This window comes from Lagopus muta, chromosome 7, assembly GCF_023343835.1.
Source record: "Lagopus muta isolate bLagMut1 chromosome 7, bLagMut1 primary, whole genome shotgun sequence".
In the NCBI taxonomy this organism is placed as follows: Eukaryota; Metazoa; Chordata; class Aves; order Galliformes; family Phasianidae; genus Lagopus; species Lagopus muta.
The window spans coordinates 34,285,772-34,310,810 of NC_064439.1; the positions used below are offsets into that span (position 1 = coordinate 34,285,772).

At 35.2% G+C, this 25,039-nt stretch overlaps 1 protein-coding gene across 6 annotated transcripts in view; it reads right to left on the minus strand.

Annotated features, from left to right (window-relative positions):
- TBC1D5 (TBC1 domain family member 5) overlaps positions 1-25,039 on the minus strand; it is a 295,713-nt gene that overhangs the window by 116,437 nt on the left and 154,237 nt on the right. For all 6 annotated transcript variants that reach the window (XM_048950415.1, XM_048950416.1, XM_048950417.1 and 3 more), the window contains 8 exons: positions 17,936-18,044; positions 16,181-16,270; positions 16,013-16,084; positions 13,859-13,926; positions 9,276-9,378; positions 3,913-4,001; positions 2,391-2,441; positions 2,224-2,293 (listed from right to left, as the gene is read on the minus strand). In XM_048950415.1, the coding sequence (XP_048806372.1) occupies positions 2,224-2,293; positions 2,391-2,441; positions 3,913-4,001; positions 9,276-9,378; positions 13,859-13,926; positions 16,013-16,084; positions 16,181-16,270; positions 17,936-18,044 (652 nt within the window). The remainder of the gene's footprint in view (positions 1-2,223; positions 2,294-2,390; positions 2,442-3,912; positions 4,002-9,275; positions 9,379-13,858; positions 13,927-16,012; positions 16,085-16,180; positions 16,271-17,935; positions 18,045-25,039) is intronic.

The window sequence follows — 25,039 nt, forward strand, 5'->3', positions numbered from 1 at the left end:
TCACCTCCCCTGACATACTGGCCACACTTCTTTTGATGCAGCTCAGGATATGGTTGGCTTTCTGGGCTCTGAGGGCACACTGCTGGTTCATGTCCAGCTGCCATCCACTAGTATCCCCAGGTCCCTTTTGGCTGGACTATGATCTATCCTTACATGTCCTAGCTTGTAAGACAGCAGGACTTGCCTTGATCCAGATGCAAATTTTTGCATTTGGATTTATTGACCTTCATGAGACTCACATGGGTCCAGTTCTTGAGCCTATCTAGATCTCTCTAAATGGCATCTTATCTCTCAGATGTGCCAACTGCACTTCACAGCTTGGTGTCATCTGCAAACTTGCAGAGAGCACACTCAATTCCATTGCTGATGTCACTGATGAAGATGCTGAAGAGCACCACTCCCTGCACTCACACCTGAAGGGCACAACTCACCACTAATCTCCATTCAGACACTGAGTCACTGACCACCACTCTCTGGTGGTGGTCTCTCACAATCCATGTGCCTTAGCATAGCTTCCAGGAAGATCAGTTCCATGACCTTCACTAACACAGAGACTGACAGGCTGTAGTTCCCCGGATCGTACTTGCTACCCTTCTTAAAAGTGGGTGCTATATTGCCTTTTCCCTGTCACCAGGGACTTCAACTGGCTGCCATGACTTTTCTAATATCATTGAGAGTGACTTAGTGAGTATGTCAGCCAATACAGGTCCCTCAGGACTCTGGGACCCATGGACTTAGCAGATGTTCAGTTTCCTCAGGTGGTCGCAAACCTGATCTTCACTGACGGTGATAAGAACATTGCTCCCCCAGCCTTTCTTATCTGCTGTTACAGTTGATGTTACAACTGGAAAAATTATCATGGCGAAAATAGAAAAACAAACAAACAGGGAAGCAATACTCACCTGTATCCAAAGATCTAGGTTCACAAAGAAAACACCACAGAGGAGGAATCTCCAGAAAGAGATCCTTACCACTGGCAGTCACCCTTAAATGGGGTCTAGGAGAGATGCAGCCAGGCTCCACCCTTTCCAGTCACACATCTGAATTGCTTTCACCTGTGCTCCCATGGCTGACTCAGTCCTTGCCTCAGGTGATCAATCAGTGGTTCAGGTAGTGACTCAACAGTTCCCATACACCTTCCAACCCATCTGCTCAAGATGTGTAAAAAGCAGTTGCCAATGAAGACTGAGGCTGGGTATTTCAGACTTTTCATTGTCCATTGTTACCAACAAGCCTGCCTGCATTACTCACTATGGCAGGTATACCTTCCGGGACTTAAGATACCAACGCTCCATGTTGTGTAAAATATATACATAAATACATTTAAAAATTTAAATACAAAAGAAGCCTTTAAATAGCACTTGGACAACTATCTTTTACTTCAACTGACAGACCAAACCATCTGCAAAACTAGTACACGCTAATTAAAGTTTGCAAGTATGGTTTTTTGTGCACAGATAGGTGCACAAAAAATAGGTATCAAAAAATGACCAAATTCTTGCTGCTTTTTTCATTAACTTTACTTGCCCCATGGTTTCAGTGAAAAAATGATGAAGTACATCAAGCTGGAACTGAGTCTAGAGGCTAATTCTTTTAGTATATAACACACTGAAATTTTTGGACACCTGCAACATGGATGTTTTGCTAGAGTCTTCTATCTACACTTGAGCAAAAAAACATTTTTCAGCGTTAAAGAAGAGAGGTATAAAAAGGGAAAGAGAATATTTGAGAATCTGGTCACCTCCTCCTTCCTCTCGCTGGTGTGATGTGACAACAGAAAAAATGTAATTGAAGAAAATTTCAAGCACTTGACTGAGGCAAAATGGACATAAGGAATTGTTAAATCTGCCATGCGTGAAAAATGGTTATTACAGGCAAGGACTAGATAGCTCTGCAAAGAGTTCAAAGAGGACAGGAAAAATAATAGAAAACAAAAAGCTCTGTAGAACTATACATAGAAAAAGGTTTTCCATGAAAAGAAGAAGCATACTAGCTGCAGTGAAAAGCTACACATGTGATCAAAGGGCACAGACATTGCCTTAGAACATGCTCAGGCCAAGAAGAAAAAAAGGAAGGAAAAGAAAATCGTTGACAAAAAGAGATGGTTAAGAGAAAAAAAGTTGCTTTAAGAGAAAATATATTATCGTCTTCAAATTACTTCAATACTATTAAAAACCACATTTGCTTAAGAATAAAAACAGTACTTTTAAAGGTAATATTTACCTTCTGACTGTCATGCTCAAAAGTTGAAAACCAATGCTCTGCAGTCTTCATAAGACGTGTGAACATTGCACTGAAAGGGGAAAATCCAGAAACGTGGTGTTAAATAATGTATTACATTATTTAATAATAAAAGTAAATTAAATGTAAAGGAAGTTGTTTAGACTTACTAGGCATCATGTTCCAGATATTCGGGATTCAAAAGAACTTTCATTTCCTCACTGCAAAAATCAACAGTGAACAATCTAAATGTGAATGTTTATTTTTGGTCAGTGTTCTGTATGTAATACTATGTATTTATAAGCTAACTTTCATATAAAGAGCAAATGAGAAAACTAGCCTTTTTAATTAAAAAGAGCGACTCCATTGAACAAATGAAGTCTTTCCTTTTTATAAAGATCAAAAACAAATTAGCTGCCTTGTCTACACTACAATGAAGTAACCATCTAATTATTCCAAATAACAAATTACTGAATGTCACAATGTATTATTTGAGTATGCTTGATCTAGAATAATTGATTGCTGCACAATCTATCACTGTTTGTCCAAAACAACAACAAAAAAATATGGTTACTGGTCAAATATGCAGTATCAAAACATTAATTTATTTTGTTTTAATAGCCTGTATTTTATTGTACTTTAACAGCAATTAATCAGTGACAGCACCTCTTTTCCATCTACTTTGCTGTGTAGGTCTACTTTTTCAGTGGCAGTGGAACAGAATGCTCTGCATAACATATGGTAATTTTGAGTTACTTTGCAGTGAAGAGCATTTTCTAGGGAATTTCAGGATATCTGAAGACATACACTGAATAAAATACATACTTGTAAATAAATTCCATCCTTACACTAATACTACGTTTGGACAATCATATTGTGGAGTACAGTATTATATGGCATAAGTAATTAAACTGTTTTTTCTTCAACAGTAGACTCCTTAGGTAATGATAAAAAAAGACAAAGAAATTGATCAAATATCACAAATGATTCAAGCAGGAAACCAGTGCTTTGTTGGTTTTCTTTAAAGGTTTACATATAAAGGAAGAAAAAAAGCATCTGAACTCGGTTAGAAGACAAGCATATGTGATGTAGCACTTTATATATAAGTGAATAAATATGTGCACACACTGCTTGATTGAAATGGAGAAATAATACCTAAACTTACTGTTACTACTATGACAAACCATAGTCAGGTATTGCAGCTACAATACTGCAGATACTGAAAGAAATATCAATCACAGCAACTTATCTACATCGTTGATTTTGTCTTTTAAGATTTAAGGAAAGAAAGTTATCAATGTGTGCATTCTAAGACCATTTTGATATTGCATTTTCTATCTGCAATGACAACACTAAGCTTTTCCTGGCAATAAGAAACCATGAGGTGAAACAGTATCTACATAACCTTTTTGATTAAGGTTTTCCTTTGGGTTTGTTGGGTTCTCTGGCTAACAGCTGTGAACCAACCACTGTCTACACTTTAAAAACCCCTTTCAGAAGCTATGGTATGGAAAATGAAATAAAAGCATTCCCATAAAAGCACAAAGATGTAACAGTTTTTTTAGGTCCATTTCTTAATTATAAATAATAATCAAAAAACACATATTTATATGTTCTAGTCCAGCAAACTTTATATATTTTATTAAAAGAAGAAAAATATTTAATACTTTAAAAATAAAACAGTATGCTTGCCTTGGTTGTGCAGCTTCACTGGCATGTGAAAAAGCTTGGTGGTCACAATGCAGGATAAAGACAATGGGAGCTAAGAGTTCATGCATACCCTAAACATAAAAAGATGCAAAGTATAGTAAGAGTTTTCATTCATGTTCATGCACAGCATCAAGCAACCAGTCACACCAGGCACAGGTGAACACATGACCATTTATTTTCTTTTTAAAAAAATGGTTTTATATACAATGATTTTTATTCTAAATTCTGATTAAATACAAGTGTTTATTCTGCTAAAATATGAGAAGACAAGTTATTCTCCCTTTTTCTAACATGACAGACAACAAATTGGCAGTGGTAGGCAACCCTGCACCTGGCAATTTGCTCCAAGATCTATATTCATAAATATAAATTTTATTTATGTTAATTATAATAATGATGTATAGTACAAAGATCTGCAATAAGGACAAATTACAAAAATTTATAATTGTGCTTTACTTGATAATGTTCCAAAACCAGCACAGCAGTAGAAGAGATTAGGGCAGCTTTTTGGGTAATTAAAAAATTAAAATTCCATTGCTATGGACATGAAAAACAGTCTTTTTTACCTTTTTTTTAATATAGCATTTAAAAAGTCATTATGTTAATATTAAAAATAAGCTCGTTATTAAAGGAACGTATAGGAGATCTGGAACTGTTCCATTACAGACCTGTATTTATGTACACAATGGGCTGTGAGGCTTTGGAACACGTTGCCCATAGAAGCTGTGGATACCCCATTCCTGGAGGCATTCAAGCCTCCAAAATCTTGTACATTGTCTGGAGCTTTTGGATTCCAAAACTGGCTCTTCCTCTACTTGCTATGGTCTTGGTTTGTGCCTCTACCACAGTCAGAATCTTAGCAAATCTCAATGTTTTGGTTTGTTGGGATTCTCTGGGCAGTATTTTTGCATATTATTAAGATCTCAGTCAAAGAGATTATGATTTGAATTCTAGGAATACTCTCCCAACAGGTCTCAGCTGTAGAACTGTGATTTTATATGTAGCATTTTAAGCCAGCATCATACATATTAGGCAGATCCAGTACCAGAAAAATACCCTTTGACTTTTATTGGAAATACTGGAGATTTTCCTTAAGCAGTTCAAACCGAGCTGAGAGAAGATGACTCAGACAGATGTGGAAGACAATTGTCTATCCTATCAATCCATCTATCTCTACTACATGCTAATGAATCTCATTTATTCATAGAAGGAAATTCCAATATTTGGCAGTAATGAGGAAAAAAACAGGTGGTGGTGGTGATGTAAATGTCTTTGTGTGCTGTCAGCTGAAATCCTGGGAAAATTTCCATTTCTTAGGACTGACACTGCTCAAATGGCCACAGCCAAGTGGCTGTAGGGCTGCCACAATAGCCACTAGGCAAAGCTAAAATCAGCAAGTCTACTGATGACTGAAGTTTTTCTTTCTGATTTCAGAATCTTCAAAAGATGAAGGCTAAACAGAAATTCAATTGAAACAAAACAAACAAACAACCAAAAAAGGGTGAAACCCAAGATTCTCATGTAGCCACTTGATTTCGGGAGAGAATATAAAAAATTCCCAAACACAACAATATAGTTAAAATAACAAACTGAGAGCTTCATATTTCTGAAAGTCTTATGGTAGTACCAAGAAAGAAATAGGAGAGACAGGGAGATAGGCCCACAATTAAAAGATAAATAGAAATGGCAAAATACTTAAATAAACTGTTGATAACATGAGCTGTACTTCCACACATATTCACAGACCTCAGATAATTAACAGCTCCACATCTACTCTTTTATTCACCTTCACGTACTAACATGAAATAAGAGAAATGGAAATGCCAAAAACTTGACTATCTAATAAAACTATCACCTAAGCTGTAAACACAGAAGTAGAAGAAAAAGAAAGAGGACATAAAATAAGAATTAGTTATAAAAGATAAAAGCACATCATACATTCTTCCAACATAATAATGTATCAACTATATAATAAAGCAGAATCCTAATGTGGCTGCCCACATACAACAAAAACAAAACAAACAGATGATGAAATATCAGGATTTCAAAAAGATACCTCTGATCTTTCAGTTACAAGAATACTTCAAATGTTTAGAGATTTTTAACTTGGCAAGAAAAGCCACCAATGTAATATGCATATACATATTTTTTTCAATGCTGCATTTTACTAAAACTCTTTAGTGTTAATAAATAAGTTGACAGAGCTCAGATAATTTTATGACACTTCCCAGCTGCAACAAAATATTGATTTCATAGTGCAGTCTGTGGTTTAGAAAGAAAACCAGAAATACAGCACTTCTACTATGAAAAGTGAATCGATGCATTTCAAAATTATATTGGCTTCTCTAAGGTTAATCAAATCATGAGTGAATAATGGTCAGCCTAGTGATTTAGCTTAATTGTCCCTATTTCTTTTCAGAGTACCTATGACCAGAATTTTGGCACCAGTCTTACAGAAGAGTGTTAATAGCAAGTTTTACTCATCTTCAAGTACAATATACTATTCTCTTTAAATGTTGCATTTACAGCTGCTATTTAAAAATTCAATGATCCCAGTGACAATTCTGTCTTTAAAAATCTCTAATACAGTTTCCCAACATTATGTTCTATTTGAGTAGGGACAGAAATGCTTCTTTCTCCACCAAATAAAATTCTACTCCATGATTGTCAAAAAACAACAAAGCCTACTACAAAGACAACTTTCATGCATATATGCAAATTAAGCAAACACTGATTCTTCTTAGAATATATACTGGTGCTATGTATTTATTTCTATAAAATATTGTAAATGTTTTAGTTCTCTTTGTAGGAATGCAAATTCTCTAGGAATAAGAACTTTTTCCAAATATTTGGAAGAGAAACAGTTGTTAACAGAAATAACTTGTCATTTATTGTCAACTATCATAATGATGATAGCAAATATAGCTCTTGCATGTGGTCATACAAGTGCAAGAGAACAACAGGACCAGTCCTGTGATGGGTACTGAATACGAAGCCAAAATTCAGAATTTGGGCTTTGCATTCTGGCTACTGCAGAGAAAGCATCTTGGAAGAGATTTTTTACTGATGAACTTTTGTTATCTTCAAGAAAATACACTATGCTTTGATTTAATTAACCTCAACATGGTGAGTAAATGGTAAAAACAACCAAGCAAACTTGTAGGACAGGAAGGCTGACTACTGCATAGATATTTGATAAAAGAGAAAAAGATATGTCCTGTTACCACCACAAATTCTGTTTACTACTAGCTAATTCTTAGAAGAGAACTGATGATTGTAAAATAAATGATATCTAAAAGAGAAGAACTTGTGGACAAAAAAGCAGGATTGTTACCAATACAAGCTCAGCAACTGTAAAAGAAAGGGTCTTTTAGAATGAAGAAAGAAAAAGAGATAGCATGTGACAAAAGTGACGTCTTCATAAGAAGAGGAAAACCACAATCATCTGCTATTTTGTGAACGTGGCACAGCACCATAAGACTTGGATGATACAATGAATCACTCCAGAGATAATAAATACACCATTTTTCATAATCCAAATTTATTTCAGTTTATGCAATTTAAAGATGGTAAAGTGTAGTTGTCCTGTAGCAACACCATCCTGAAATTACTGCATTACTGATGCAATGAACACCAGTTGAAAACAGAGGTAAAGAAGTTTTCTTTGTCAACAGCCTGTAGGCTCACAAAATTGAACCTGTTCTTTTATCTGCCTATGTTCATTTAGCCCACCAAGCAGTCTTTATTAAAGCTGAGGCATCAGGCAGTCAAAGTTCATTAATACCATTTATATAATCTCTGCAGTTTCAATTAACTCAGCAAGACATTCTACTACATGATAACAGTCTCATTAATTCAATAAAATCCCATAACTATTAACAATATGGTCTATGTTAAACGGGGTGTCACCTAGTAGAAAATAATAGCTTTAACAGCTTGTGATGAAACTCAGGGCTTTCTTTTTTTAAAATTTGATCTGGCTAAATATTCCATCCTTATGTAGAAAGGTATTATTTCTTGGTGAGGAATCAAGAGGATTTTAAATATGAACAGAGGGTAATTAAGTCCTTTTAAGTCGTATCAAAGAGTAAAATAATACTTCTTGTTCAATAAATGATAGACTACATTAGCGAGAATGTGTTCTTCCATTTTCCCACCATCAGTACTCTGGCCTATATTCACTAGAAAGAGGAGGCTGAATACTGCTGAAATATTTCCTGTAGCAGTGCCCTCTAAAACACAGTTCACTAATCTTATTTTTCTTACTATTATGCATGACTTTTCCTTGCTCAGAGTCTGTCTAACATAAAAAGTAACTGGTTCATGGAGATTTTACATGTTTGATCACTATATATTTGATTTTTGATATAAGTATCTGGTCCTTGAATTTGTATGCGTAGGTCATGTCATGAACCACAACAAATTTCCTGGCTAGGGACAGGACGGTCACAGACCATGCCACAGAGCACATAGTGTGTTATAAAAGTCTTCACATTTACTTAAGATTTTGTCCTACCTAAAGCTTGCTGCTCTACAGTTTAGCCTTTGTCCATGCACACAGTATCCCTCAGTTTGACAGTCCATACTCTCCCCACAGTTAATAGCCTGAGGAAACAAATACAAATATACTTACATCTATAATTTTGCATATTGGTCTTGCTACATTAACTCAGTATCAAGCTCATATTCACTTCCAAACATTCAGAAGAAACATTAAATTTCTTCTCATCCCATCTGGATGTATATTCAGTGGTTTTAAAGGCTACCTTTGCCATTATGACAAAAATGGTGTGAGCAGTATCTTGTGGCAGTGCCATAAAAGTGGTATGAGTCAGCACCCTTATTCAGTCAATAGACATTTATCAGCTGCACTGCATTTGGTTGCTGCATGGCTATCTTTTATGTAGCATAGCACTATCACTTTGAGGAAGAACTTAAAATGCTATAAAAAAAGTATATAAAACACTATATAAAAAAGTAGTAAATTTTCAGAAGTTTTGTTTTGTTTTGTTTGTTTATTCAGTGCCATTTTTAATGCCACTGCATACCAAGAAAGCTTCTTTTTATTCTTTTTATTTTACCAGCATTGAAGTAGAGGATGTTGTTTATAAAGGGTTTTGAAGTTAGATGACTAAGAAACCTGAAAGAAAACAATTTGAGGGACTGCCTTGTGAGGAGAAAGCATATGTTATTCAATGTTACTTTTCTTACTGTACAGCTGACAAGCAGCTCTTTGATTACTATAGCATTAGGATACAACTTCAGATACAACAGAACTACATTATTGTCAAACCATACAGAAAATGTTGAGTAAATGAATGCCACCTGTACTATATTTTCATTACCTGTTTATAGAGCAACTGCTCATTTTCTCTGGCATAGCAGAACAGAACATCTGTAAGAATTTTCCTCACATTCTCTTGCTGGAAATACTGCATTTCAGGAAAACTGAAAATGAAGAAATACAACAACAGTAAGCAGTATAGCCCAGAAAATCTCAGCCACTGGTGTTCCACAAATATTTTTAGGTAAGACAGAAGTAAGACATCTCTCCTGTCTGTTTTCCCATCTCTCTTTAAATTGTCGGTGCTGCTGGAATACAAATACTTGGAAGGACTTATTTTATTTGTTCTTCAACTAAATTTCTGATCAGTGTTTAATATACATCAGTTTATTACATGATTATATAAGTGGTTATATTCAAATGTGCAATGTTTTTCATCATTTTGAAAACTAGAGAGATGCTGGAATGAAATGAAATGACAGGTTGCTTTAATAGTCAGTTTTCTCTAATCACCAATCCACTAAAAATATGAACAACTTGAAGAACTTAATCCAAATAAAACAGTGTCCTCTGTGAGTCCATTCTGAGGTGCCTGGACAATCAAGATCCTTTGCTCTTCAAATTCCATGTCATGAACACAAGCTGGCTTGAAACAAAATGAAAGGAGACAGAACAAGAGTACGCCGAAATGATCCTGAAGTCAAGATTGTGAATGTGTACTGTTAAACCCAATAGACCAGATGGCTCTGGTCTCAGGCAGCACAGCATCCCAAAACTAACTTAAGCACCAAGATAGTGCTCGACTGGCTGTCAGTCTCACACTACCAAAACTAAAACTCGTGGATGTGTGATCAGCAAAGCCCAACTCCCAAACACCACCTCCCTCCCAAAACTGGTGATTAACTTGATTCAGGTACTGGAAATCTAAGCACCAAAGAACAAATCTCCACAGACACTATCACAGCTCATATGAAATTCTCATATTTTTTCTTCTACGTTGGGCTGTTAGCTGTAACTGGATCATCAGTCTGTCCTGCAGTTTCAAGAACAGTTCTTCATTCCTCTTAAGATCAATGCTGTGCAGAAGAGTACAAAAGCTACAATATGTTAAAGAAATTCATAAAATTTCCAGTTCTACGCTGGAATAAAATTGAAGAGAGTGTGCCAAAAGGAGCATACACATAAAATTCCAGTATTTCATGCACATCTGAGAAATTAAAAGCATATTAAAGGCAAGATTAATAAAATATCTTACAGTTGACATGAAAATTGACAACCTAATTTTCTTCAGCTCCAATAAAAGTTCCAACATATCTTACTGGCATCTTTGGTTATGTGGCATTTCACTGTCTTTAGGAGCTTTTTCTAATAAAATTACAAAAACACTGGATACTTTGGCATGGTATGAAGTAGTTTTAATGTGAGGAAAGGGGGAAAAAGCTTATGGGAAAATCCTGTTATTTGGGAAAATGCATGTTTTTGTAACCTGTAACTATTCTGACACTACTTTCACAAAGCATTCTGTTCACTGACTGCTGGAAGCAGGAAAGAAACTGATTATGCAGGATGCACTTTAATGAGTAAGTGCACAAATAAAAGTGTTTCTATGCTTATTGAAGAGGTAACTAGATGGCAAAAATATTTTATGAAGCAAACACCCCAAACCACATCCAACTATGTGGAATAGTAGCAAATTAAAAAAATAAATCTGGAAAGGTAGAACGGCAAAAGAAAAGGTAAAGTTGGAGAAGGGAAAATGGAAGACAATGATGTTAGGATTCAGAATAGACTTCTGATATAAAGGTTATAATATTGTCAATTTCAAAATGAAGTCACATGGACTGGAGGAAAGTTTTCTTCAAGAAACATTTGCCTTGCCTGTTTCCAAGGTCTTAGCTACAGTGCTAAACTTTAGACCAGTTTTATTGACTCTTGTAAAGCTTATCACAGAGAAAAAACAAGTAATTACAAAAGATTACGTGCAATAAAACTACGAGTTTTAACAAATACTGTGGTCATCTCACAGAGGTAATAACAAGGAATGAGAGAAATAGCTAGAAAGGTGCTTTGAAATCCTTGGATGAAAGATTTGATGCAAGAGTCAAGGCACAGAAGACATTATGGTTTGAACACAGAACATGGAAGTACTGAGAAAGGCATTGGGATGAATAGTGTAACATTTTCCTGGCACCTGGTGGGGGTAATGGTAGACCAACATTTGGATACTTGTATGTACTTGTACTAATCACATTACTGTAGGGGAAGGACACAGCTGAGACCAAAAAGGTGCATTACAGCAGATGGCAATCGACATAATTTAGGGGTTTGAAGAGATTATTTCTGAAGGACTGTTATTCAGTCCTGCCCTATGAGTTTTAGAAAGAGAAGACTAACAAAGAAAACTCAAAAATACACAGAGATATCTGTGAGGATCTAGTAATACCAGAGATTGTGACAGAGAGGATAATAAAAAAACTCATGAATAAGCTGGCTGAAATATTAATTATGGTAAATGTAAATACAAGAGATCACGAGGGAACTCTTAGTTCAGGACGGATTTTTATGGAGAATGTCATTTTATGACTAAAGCACTGTTTTAGAAATACAGTATCCTTAAGCCAGGCAAGGCAAGAATACAACTTTCTATGAATACCAGAATATTACATTTAATTATAACTCTGATAAAGACAGCACAAGGGAACGGGAATTTTACTAAAATGTTTCACCCTAATTGCTAATTAAAAAAAAACAAACAAAAAACTGTGTTCAAATCCTTACTTTTTGAAAGAGAAGATCAGTGTAAGTCAGTTATTTTTTAAAACATTAGTTTTATCCACTTAGGAGCCCCTTCCATGGGTGTCAGCCAAACTTTGACAATGAAGAAACTTAGGTTGGCAACAAAATAAAAGGACACACAAAAACTTTCTAAAAGAAATTTGGGTGCAGACTGAAAAGAGGCTCTCAACCAAAGACAGAACTCTGTGATTCGATACTGTGTGAATAGTTATCATCACACTATTCAGCATTGTTAAGTTAATGCCGTTAGATGGAGTATTGAACTCACTGACAAAGAATAAAAAGCTATACTTTAAATAAGAAATAAAATTTAGAAGGTATTGATGTTGATAATTGAATATAATAAGTATTTTAAACTATAATCAACAGCACTGAAATTTATTGCCAGATCTTTATATTATAACTCCATAAATTTGTTCAGAGAACAGAAATGTAAAGTACAACATTGAAGACAAGGAACAGAGCCAAGGTTATCACTTCTTACAACAATACTAGTTTACATCCATATATATATAAAAACATAAAATGTTTTATGATTAGCATATAAATATAAAAGATATAGATTATATAGTGTACACATAAATGCACATGCTCTGCAAAATAATATCATGCTACTAATAAATTTTGCTTCTGGTTTGACTTACGTTAATATTTATGACACATTCTGCTATTGTTTCATACAAGTGTTAAGTATAATATTTAATATTAATAAATAATCATCTTATTGGTGTCTATTACTGGCATTGCTGAACATTACTCGCTCTACTGTTTGCCAGAGAGAGAGCCTGGACTTCATATATGCATTTTTAAAAATGATCCTACATGAAACATACCCTTCACACAACTTTTCATTCTCCAATTACGTTTTAGATATGTATATATTTTAATCTTAGAACATCCTGAACTGTTCCCTTTAACAAACAAAAAATGCCATCTGTGAGAACGTACATGAAAACATATCCAGATTTTAATTACACATCTCATGGCAAAAATGAATTCAAGAGCAGGTCTAGGGACAGACATGTAAAATCTCTGAAAACCAGAGAGCAATGATTTCTTCTGGCTGACTTTGTTTCTGTAAATGAAAACATGTGAGCTTGGGATTTGAACAGTCTGAGACTATCACTGCTTTTTTCAAGTTACAATAAAGTGTTTGCATACAGTAAAATTTTCTATGGTACCTAAACAGTAATTGAACGTAATTAGATTTAGATATCAGTCAATGCTACAACTCTAAAAAGAAATGCTTTCAGGAACAGCGTTCTATCTGAAGAAAGGTTACCAAATAGGAATAACTTAAGGGCCAGGAAGATGGAAAGACAGACACAGGACAAAAGGCATATGCGACAAATGACAATAGAAAAGTGATAATTAAAATAGAAATGCTTAACTTCTCTATATCATTGACATTTTCCTTACTAATTTCACAGTTTTTTTATTATTGATTGAATAAGTGTTAAGAATTACAGAAACTCATCTGTTCAATCTTTTATTATGATAATAACGGAGTTAAAAGACCTTTCTTTTTCTCTTTCCTTCTCTCTGCTTCACATGGAAAACTCTATTTTAGATTTCATATAGTAATACATTTCCTAGTATCTTAATTTAGAAGAGCTTTTCTTCAATGATACCAATAAATCTCCAGGGTTTAATGTTTAACTCAATTTTCTCGTTCTTCACTCCAAGAAAGCTGTATTTTTATACATTTAATGTATGTTTCTACACATTCATGTTCAACAATCCTGACATTTACACTATCTTAAGTCAAGAAAACACTATATAATATATACCACATAAAAATACAGAATCTACATTTATATTTAGAAATTTCTTTAAAGATCTACATACGTTCTTGTTACATCTTGTTCAATCATTGCTCGAAGCTCTTTATCCTGGAAAAATTTATTCCAAAGACTCTGAAATAAGGAAAAATAATTATATGAAACAAAGGCTTGTACTAATATATGAGGCGTTGCTTTGTACAACAAAATACTGTACAAATATTAACTAATTAATCCTCACCAATCCTGGAAACGCACATTAATTTTTGGGGGGTGAAAAAGAATGTTAGTGACTTGTCTGTAGTATCCTAGAAAGTCAGTTTATATCAGGATGAAAACATGTAAGTTTATGGATCCTACTTCTTTGCTTACTGTATTAATTTGGTGGAAGGCTGCAGGTTTTTTGAGTTACTTGTAAGAATATGTAGTAAAGTGGAGTAAATTCAAACTCACAAGAACCAGTAGCTGAACTGAAGAAGGTCCAGTTCATTGTGCTACATTTCTCCTATGAGTATATGGACTCTAATTAGAAGCTGCAACAATTTCCATGCTAAAAAATTGTTTGCAACCAAGCTACTTTGTCTTAGTGAAGGAAAAATCAAATAAGGAATGTATGATGATTAAACACCTATTATGAAAATGATACCATTCTAATTGTACAAATAGAGCAGAAAACTGGCAATTCTAGAAAGGCTTTTTTAGTTAAAATCAGAATCTTTGAAGCTCATTGTCAACATAAATATTATAAAATAACAGTCTGGAGCACATTTAGTTTCTTCTGTATCTGTTTTTATAATCATTTCCATTATCTCTTTTTTGTTTTTGCGGCTTGCTTAGCAATATTTTGCAAAAGCTAACCTGCCAGGTGTCAGCACATGTTGTTTGTATGCCTGAGAAAGCGTAGTGTAGGAGCCTATCCTATTGTAGAATTGGTAGCCTGGCCATACTGATCTAAGTATAGAAGGAACAGAATCTATAACAGTATTTTCATTTAGGATAGCTCTCAGATAGCAGCAGAAGCAGCATCACTGAATGCAATACTGTACAAGCAGACAAGCTGTACAATACTCTCAGAATTTCTTCCTTCTCTGTTAACGATTGTAATCACTCTGCTTGTGCAGTATTGCATTCAATGATGCTTAGGTTGCACAGAAAGAAAAGGGAAAGTATATCAGTGTTAGCTCGCAGAAGAAAGATAAAATAACAAAGTAAAATGTTAATTAGCATCTATATTTGCATCACAAAATGTGAAGAAAACAAAAATATTTAAAACTATTATGTATCCTTGACAATATCTTATTAATTGGACCTAGATCACATTTTGAAACTCTCTTTCCTTCCCCTATCCAAACGGTTCATCAAACCAAAATGCAAAGGAAACAGAATCTTGATTGCTAAAAAGAAAGGAAAACCCAGGACACAAAAGGTAAAATGTTTAGAGACTGAAAGGCACTCAGCTCTTTATCCCTATGTCTGATTTGTCCTGTGGCTTTGTTTTACAGACTATGTCCCTGACATGTCAACCTTTGTTTTCTCTCCTCAAAAGATAATCACAGGCAGAAAGAAGGTTGTGTTGCTGAATATTATCATAAACTACAACAAGACCACTTTAAATCTTTTGCATGTGATACAACTTTCTGTACAACTGCGTTCAACAAAGGTTTGATGGCATATACAGTCATACTGGCTGCAGAACCACAAAGGTGCCTATGATCAATACTTCCACGTTTCAGCAAACCTATTCAAACATCTCTCCTTCTGTATTAAATATGAAAAAGAAAACTACACTAAATACAAACAAATATGGGCTTCTGCTTGTGAACAACGTAGGATCCCTCCATCAGAGAGATCTGTGAAAGTCTTTTCAGGTGTAAATATCTTAAATACTGCCAAACAAAATATTTTAATCACATTAAGATTTTTAAGAAAACTTGCCCTCCCCATTCCCCCCCAAAAAAATGAACTTTCAAAAATGGTAAGAAGCTAAAAAAATGTCATTAGCAGACACGCTTGAAGATATGAGGTATAACATACTGAATATCTTTTTACATATAATAAAATGGAGTAAAAAAGCAATGTATAAAAATAAAGTTGCCTAAAATTAACCTGTCAGTGAAGTGTCACAGCTTTGAAAATACTTTCTGCTTTCTTATTAGAGATGTCAGGATGATGATGATGATAATTGTAGGAAATACATCAATAGAACAAAGGGTTAACTTACCCCCTCATCTTGAGAGAGTGGATTGTTGATTATCAGATCTTGCTGTCCTGCTTTTCGAGGGTTTGTAATGTGCTGGATAAGAACAGAAAAAAATTAAATCTTTCCACGCTATACTACAAGCATTTGTACCTACATGAAATCATGAGACTCTATTTTATACCAACTTACGATTTCTTTTATCTTATTATATGAAGTTCTTAATTCTGAAGTGTTTTTAATCCATTGACTTCTGTCCTGGGGTAGCACCTCCAGAAACAACTATTAACAAATCAAAACACAAACAATTAATTTAACCAATGTAATACAGCTTTTCATATAAATCCCACCAGATAGCATAATCTGAAGACTGAAGGAAGGACACACAAATATTCTACAATTAGGGAAAAGGAAGTAAAGACCTATAGAATAATCCTGACTTTAGGACTTTCCAGTCAATACACAAACAAGCTAGAAACAATTACAGTTCTATTATACAACAGAAATTATTAGATCCTATTGATACCACAAACTCAAGTTTGTCAGCTGTAGCAGCTCTAGTAGAGTTGACTATGACTTCCAAGGCAGAAACAAAATGCAAAGAAGGGATAAAAATGAATATATAAATCTTAGAGCTATTTACATGACATTGAGGAGTTGCTGTAACATGCCTAAAACCAAGTATGAGTGCTGAGCAGAAACTAACTACTCAGAGAGAGACTCTGCCTAAGAAATGAGGAAAGGGTAAATCTTAGTCTATATAAAAGAAGTACATTCTAAAATTCTGTGAAAAACTCAAAAGATTTAATTGTGCAAAAAATCCTTGAGAATATCTACATCTCAGTTCTTTCAGATTTCTGTTTAAATGAGGCTAGAAAGAAACATCTATTGGAAAATGCTATTTAATTGCATCTAAAATAAAGCAAAATAAGTGTTTTCTTCATTTTTTAAATATGCTTTCATGTACATATTATAAAGGATTATGAAACAGCAAATATTGACAAAAAAGCCCAACATTCTCAAATTGCTAAAAAGATGTATTTCAGAAGTTAATGAAAGCACCGATAGCATCTTCAAAATAAACAATTTGAAACAGAGTCCTAACCCATTTCAGGACATGCAAATAAAACCAGTCTAATTTCTAGAATTATTCATTATTTTATTTTCTTTATTATCTTTAAATTTGTTCAATGCCATCCATATACATGAAGCTTTTGAAATTTGTTTATTTAATGGACAAAGTGTATTTCAATTTTCTTTTCAAAAGTCAAGGTTGAGATTCCAAGTGAGGTCATTTAAATTATTGATGCTAACACAGAGCAACTCTACCAGGAAAAATGTTCTCTATTATCAAAGCTACATCAGATGCCAGTGCAACACAGCTCTTCTGGACATTATATAGCACCTCATTGCAACTGTTCTTTTTCTCCCTGCCTTTCTCTGCAACTATTGAAAAATGTAGTGAGGAACCTCTAAGCATCTTTTGTGTTTCTGCCTTTTTTCTCCAGTCATGACAAGAGGGGTTGGTCCTCATTTTCTCATTTCTCTGGGAAGAAGTTTTAGGAGAAGCATCCAACTGATTTTAAAGGAGTTTAAATTTCCATACCATGAAACATGAATTCAGAGAAACTTTTCTACTTCCATTGCATGGTTTAAATGTGCAGACGCTGACAGGAGAAACTGCTGTATTGTACTCAATTTTAAACGTAACACCCAACACAAAGATAGTCTTTCCAAGGAATCATTTGCTATCACTCACAATTCAGCTTTAAGGCAACTCAATATGATTAGCAAATGTCCTATGAATTACAAAACCGAGGAGGAAAACATTGGGATGAAGTCTGCTGGAAAATTCATGATTCTTTGCATCAATAATCTTCCAGCGCATCAGGTAATGTGTTGATATATTGCAACCACAAACTGTAAATAAATATTTTCTCTTCTTACCTTCCAGCAAACACTACGGAACCTGCTGCTTCTCAGCTGCCCATTAATCCCCTTCAGCCGTATAGTTGCCAAGTAATTGTTGTTTACAAATAGTTCTTCCCATTCTTTACTGTGTTCAAAAGCAAAAGGAATGAACATTTATGCAAAAAAAAGAAAAAAAGAAAAAAAGAAAAAAAAAAGCCACAGCTGATTTAAGGACGATATGACACTACACAGTTTTGGATAAGGAGAGAAAAGCAACTCTTTTAAAATGTATATATTTAGTTGTGTGCCATTTCTAAACGCATGGCTGTCTTTTTGGACACATTTCTTCTTTGGATTTAATGAATATGTAGATCGCTATAATTATGCCAGCTACTGAAATTCATAATGTCTATGGAGGCTATTCCATTTCCTCTAAAATGTTGGTACTGCAGTTCAGTGAATAAACAAGAAAAATGAATATTAATATAAGCACATTCATGTTTCAGCTCTAGACAAAGAAGTACCTATTCCAAAAATATGCAATAGAAAAGTATACTGTTGACTGTATTAGCTCCTCACATGACATATTTGCTTAAATGAACCTTCTTTTCTTCTTAATGTCAAGCTGGGCAGTTAAGCATAATAGAAGATGACTTTCTTTAACATTTAGTGCTATTTACTATTGAAATCACTCCTACTTCTTTCTACATGATCAGTTTTAAAATTTTAACAGGTGCTAGCAAATTTAAAAAAACATCAAAAAATTAAAAAGCTTCACTGTATAAACTGTTAAAGGCAAGCTTGAGTACCTTGCAGTACCTATGGCTGACTAGATAAACAACCTAAATATGCCTCCCAGGCATGCAGGCACCAGGGGCCTAACACCTGTGCCTCATTAATATACAAGTAAATCTGTTCTACTGGGAAACAATTGGAAATTAATTGTCCCAAACCATCTACTGAGTTTGAATAAAAGAATTAAATCTATATTTCCTGCACCTTCTACTGAAACGAATCTCAAGAACAGCATAAGCTCAAGTGATGGTCCTAGTGGCCCTAGACTTCCTGACAGACATTCTCCATCCTCTCTAAAATTCTAATGGCAACTGCAATGCAAAGAGCTGGGCTATGTGCAAGGAAATGTGTTTCTGATTTATTTTCATTGCATGTCCTTAAGGTGAACATCTCCTTCTCTGACTGTCACAAGGGAGACTATTACTTCTCCCTGGGAGACCAAATGAAACCAGAAAGAGGGAAACTATTATTGTGACTCCAGGGTAAGATCTCACCAGACTTTCTTCAGCAGTTAAAGTCACAGAATAGGTTATACTAAATAGTAACAAATTCTTGCTTTAAAAACTGCCCTAAATATATGCAAGCTAAATTTAGATAGTTTTCAGTCTTATAAGCTGAGTTGCGAGAAGGACTTTTTTAAACTTTGTTTTAGATAGAACTTGTGCAGTTTCTGAAAAAGAATTATAAGATACAGTTGCTGGGAATGGATCATACCATTATAGTTCTGCTCCTCTGAGATAGGAGGAAACTCATCATCCATGCTAGGACTAGACTTGTGCTTACAAATGCACCATCACCTTTCAGCCAGGACCAACATGGGCTGGACTGGATGACCTTGGAGGTCTTTTCCAACCTTGGTGATTCTACGATTTCACAGTTTTCTAAAAAATGGTTGTTCGTTCCCAGATCTTGATTATTAATTCACTGAAAAGCAAATGTACTTGGGATAAGAACAATGATGACTGAAGCTGACTTTTAGCTTCTGCTACCAATATTCCCAAGTGACTAAAATAGCACTAGTAACTACAGTAGTGTGGGGAAACTTCCTTCCTTGTTGCCACATCCCCTGGTCTATAAGTCAGAAAGCCTATCTACTCATTTCACTGCTTCTGTATCTCCTCTACGTCCCAATCTTCTGCAGCAAGCTGCCTGATTGTTTACCACAATTCTACCTCCTCTAAATACAGCGTATGGTATATAGCAGACACAGCTTGAGAAAAATCTGGCCTTTTCTTTGATAGTCATTTATACTTCAGTAACTACAGTATATTATGCCTATCTAAATAACCCTCCTGTTTCTATCATATATAATATTCTTCATTTGCCATTGTAAATTTTGTAGCATCATTGGCCATTATAACTTCTGCCAAGCTGCCTCCCTAAGGTAGCAGTGCTTTGAGAGTGATGCTTTCCCCTGTGCACAAAACAGGTCAAATTCTGAAGCTATTCACATTGTTCTAAAAGTGGACCACATTCTACAAAGTCATTCAAAATACTGAGATGTCAGCTGAGTCAGTAAAAGGTTCGAACCTGTGCAACTGCAAATAGAAGGAATGAAGAGGAAGAAACCTCAAAAGGTTATTTTTTTCACTAACTGTTGAGAGTGATTGCTATGCAGTAATTTCAACACTTCTCAAATTGTATTAGTGCAGATGACATTATGCTTTTTAAAAGAAACTTATAATGCAATTCCAAACATATTTTGAACAAAATTGCATTTAAAACAGCCAAAAGAAATTTGGCAAGATTATATCTCCTCTCCATCCTGCCTTGGCTGCTGGGATAACTAAAACGGAAAGTTATATGTGACAGAAAAAAAGACTTTTGTGTAAATAGAAGTTGGAATCTGTCACAGTTTTAGGAAAGCTAAATGATATCTAAAATCCTTTCTGAAGAGCATCCACTAATTTGTTTCTCAGATATTTTGAATTAAAGGTAACAAATGAAACCTCGCAATTGTAGAGACTGTTTCAGTAATGGCAACACCATGCAATATCAACAAACTTTCAATTCTAAAAGAATAATTTCAGAAATGATATGGCCCTGCTCCGTAAAACTAATATATCTGAGCCTTGTTAACCCAGGCTTGTAGAAATCTCATCGGTCAAAGGGAAATGAGCAATAAAGATCACAGATCAAGTCTACCACATCCCATTTGCTTCACTGAAGTTGCATCCCATTTGCTTCTACGGCCAGTTGGAGTGACTTAAACTGTGAATAAGAACATGCAATTGCTTCTAATCAAACTAGAAAATTAAATGCATAATAATGTGTTATAGTAGCACTTTTTAAGTCGTACAATTAAAATATAGGTAAATATAAATGTTAGTGTTTTCTGGTTACTTTGTACACATTTTTATTTTATATTCTCACTTGTTTAAACATGCAGTCTAATAGGTTGTGGTACATACTGTAAACTTTTAATAATGTAAAACCTATGGGGAAAAAGTAATTAGATTAATGTTCCTTTAAAAATCTTAATTTCATGTGGTGTATCTACGCAGTGAAGGTTCAATGTAAAATATTTGTTGAGACAGTTGGATTGTTTAGATGAAAAACCAAGCAAAATGGAGGGGATGAAGGCTGCAGATCTGTTCTGCAAGGTTTTTTTCTTAATTCTCATCTCTTGAAACACGTATTTCTACCATAAGCATGGCAGAGTTTGAGTCTGTCTCTGAATTAATTTTATGTTGGGGCCTGCTCTGGCACACATACTTTTTTCCTTATACAAAATGAGGTTGATCTCTCAGCAAACCATATATATTTATTCTTTCTTTCCAACAGGACACATCTTAGGATATATTTTAGAGCTATAACAGTTGTAAAGACAATTAAAAACATTAGGTTTTGAGAGAAAAAAATCTGAAGTTTTCAACAAGAAGAGTCACTGTCTGACAATACACTGTAAGGAAAGGAACAAGAAGCCTAGAAAATAATTCTGGAATAACAGTTCCTGGAGTTTTACTGAGGCAATGCTGAGCTGTGGGAGTTTTGGGGTATAGGTAACAAAGACATTCTTCCACTGAGAGCCTATAGTGGAGTATCAGCCTCAAGGTCTTTTGCTTAATTTTAATCTGCATCATAATGGTAAATCATATACACCAATAACAGATATGCAGAATAACACCTTAGCCTACCTAAGCTCATTACAAAATAAATACTCTTTTCAAAAACAGAAAGAAGACAAAAGAGAAAAAGTGATACAGCACAGATATTCTGGCAAACAATGCCAGCTAACTTCTATACATACTGATTTATGAAATACTGCTGCTGATGCATACAAATGCAGTCTTCCGAAGTTTAACAATAGTATAAAAAATATTTTTGTACCATGATGTTCAAACAACATCAAACACCAGGGAAGGCACGAAAACTCATAAAAATGTAGAAATGTAAATGAGGAACAAGCACAGTGAACTAAAATCTATGTCACTGAAGATTATGTTCTGGGACTGCAAGGGCTAGGACCTACTGGCTAATGTTACTATCCATGATTACTGAAATTTCATTTCAAACAACAGATAATGAAGAAACCTGTACCTGACAACTTATTATACAGTGTGTATAGTTATTTTGTCTCATGTATTTATCTTCTGAATGTACCTTTTAAAGTGCTGAGACCCAAACTCAGTTCCTGGGAGGCACCCAACGAAGCAACAGGCTAACAGTCCATCAAAAAGAAGAAAAGTCCACTAATTATCATGTGATATGTTTTGCAATATGAGGTCTTTATCGATAGGAACATCAGTAAGTGAATAAAGTATTTACATTCAAATGCAAGAGCTCTGTTCAAATGTGATGCATATATCCAAGAAGCATGCATAGTTTGTATTATTTATTAGGCCATAAAAAGAACATTTGAGAAAAAAGTGAAGCAAAAGCCAGGAGTGTAATGAAAACAGAATTTTTTCTATAAAAACCTGAAAAAAAAGCAATTGAAATGTAGTATCAAGTAATAAGCAGAAAGTTTCTAAAACATAAACATTTCCAAAATACACAGATTTACATTTGATATCCTGAAAATCTACTTGAATGCTTTCATGTGAAAGCTTATTGCTCTTCTTGGAAAATATATGTCTTTTTTGATGTTGTTCCTCATAGCTGCACTACTAGGAGGCTCACAATTCGAAGGCCAGGTTTTCTAAGCTTTTAGGGTTTCACTTAGTTTTGGCTGACATAGAGTTAAAAAGGTTTGGATGAATAAAAGTAAAATCATTTCCGTAACATAAGCAAAAACCTAACATTACTGAAGTTGATAGCATGCGTGCAAGTGTAGACCAGAGAGGAAACAAAAGTCTTTGTGGTCAGCAAATCTCTACCTGCAGCAGCATTTCATCGGGTACAGAACTCTGTACTCAAAACTTTATTTTCTTTTCATCTCTGTAATGGATCATGAATCCATTCACTTTCTTTCTAACCCTGTCTTCTTTAGCTTTTGTAGAAGCAGTGCTAAGGCACATGGAAGACTGGGATGTGGTACGGGAGAACAAAGCACGATTTTACCAAGAGCAAATCCTGTTTGACCAGCCCAGTGGCCTTTTATGATGGTGTCACTGCATCAATGGACAAAGGAAGAGCCACTGATGTCGTCTGTCTGGACTTCAGTAGTCCTTTGACATGGTACTCCACATCCTCCTCTCCTAAGTGGAAATATATGAATTTGATGGGTGGACTGTTCAGTGGACAAAGAACTGGCTGCACAATTGATTCCGGAGAGTGGTGGTCAGTGGCTCAATGTCTGGATGGAGATCAGTGATGAATGGTGTTCCCCAGAGGTCAGTGCTGGGGCCGATACTCTCATATATTCATCAGTGACATTGACAGTGGGGTAGAGTACACCCTCAGCAAGTTTGCTGTTGTACCAAGCTGTGGGGTGTGGTGTTACACCAGAAGAATGGGATGTCATTTTCAGAGGGACCTAGACAGGCTTGAGCATTGGGCCCAGGTGAACCTCATGAGGTTCAACATATCCAAATGTAAAGTCTTAAACCTAGGTTGAGGCAACTCCCAGAATGAATACAGGCTGGAGGATGAAAGAATTGAGCACAGCCCTGCCAAAAAAGACTTGGGAGTACTAGTGGATAGCAAGCTAGACATGTGTCACCAATGTGCCCTTACAGTTCAAAAAGGCAACTGTACTGTGGGCTGCATCAAAAGCATTGTGGTCAGCAGATCAAGGCAGGTGATCCTTTTACAGTGAAGGAGGTGAGGCAATGGAACAGGTTGCCCAGTGATGTGGTTGATGCCCCATCCTTGGAAACTTTCAAAGTAAGTTTGAATCAAGTCCAGTGCAACCTGATGTAGCTGTGGATGTCCTTGTTCATTGCAGGGGAGTTAGACTAGATGACCTTTAAAGGTCCCTTCCAACTCTAAGGATTCTATGACTCTATGATTCTATGATCTGGCAAGAACTCTTGCAGCCAGCTGGAAGTCTCAATTTCACCAGAACCACAAAACAAAATTTAGACATCATGTTCAATGGCAGGAACTGCACAATGGTCATTTTATTATTCTATTTTTAATATGTATTGTTACTGATCTGTCAGTTGTACATTCCAGGCCTTGTAGTTTAACCGTTGTAGTTATGCCACCAGGACCTTTGAAGTTCCTTGCATACATAGATAGGACTTTTTCTTTTTTTTTTTTTTTTTCCCACTTTCTAAGTCTCCTGAGTAGAATTCTATCTCCTGCTCTGGGCATGGCAGTCCTCACCATGTCACTCAAAGTCTGTCCGCTAACATCCAGGCACCTGGTTGAAGCAAGGTTGCTAACCTTCACTAGAGCAAAGGGAGAGATGCAAGCATGGGAAGGTGAAGCATCCAATCAATTTTTAAACATTTAACTGATAATTCACCTACCTTTCTAGTAACTGTTCAGCTAAAGATAGACTATTTGTGCTGCTTCAGTCTAACTCATATTTCTAGTGTTAATTCTCCCTTGTTGCTTCTCCCTTCTAGACATGCAGCTAACCACATCTCCACAAGTTTTTTTTTAGTTCACGTGCATGTGATATGTGTGCTATATGAACACACACACACAAGCTCAAAAAATACACAATTTATATTTCCCAAAATGTCTGGATCTTAGAGAACACGTATTCCTTGTAGGGACTGAATTCCTCAGTGACAATTTCTTCTTACTTGTCTTAGTATCTTCTTAGCAAATTCCTTTGGATAACATGATCTAATAGAAGAGGCCTGACAAGAAGTTGTGTAAGGGCCCTTGAACAGGAAAAGTAATTAAAATAATTTTGGAAGAATTCAGAGGAAAATGGAAATCTTCCAAGCTCCCGGTAGGTGCTAAAGTGGTCTTCTTGGATTGGAAAAAAAAAGGCTTCTGGAGGAA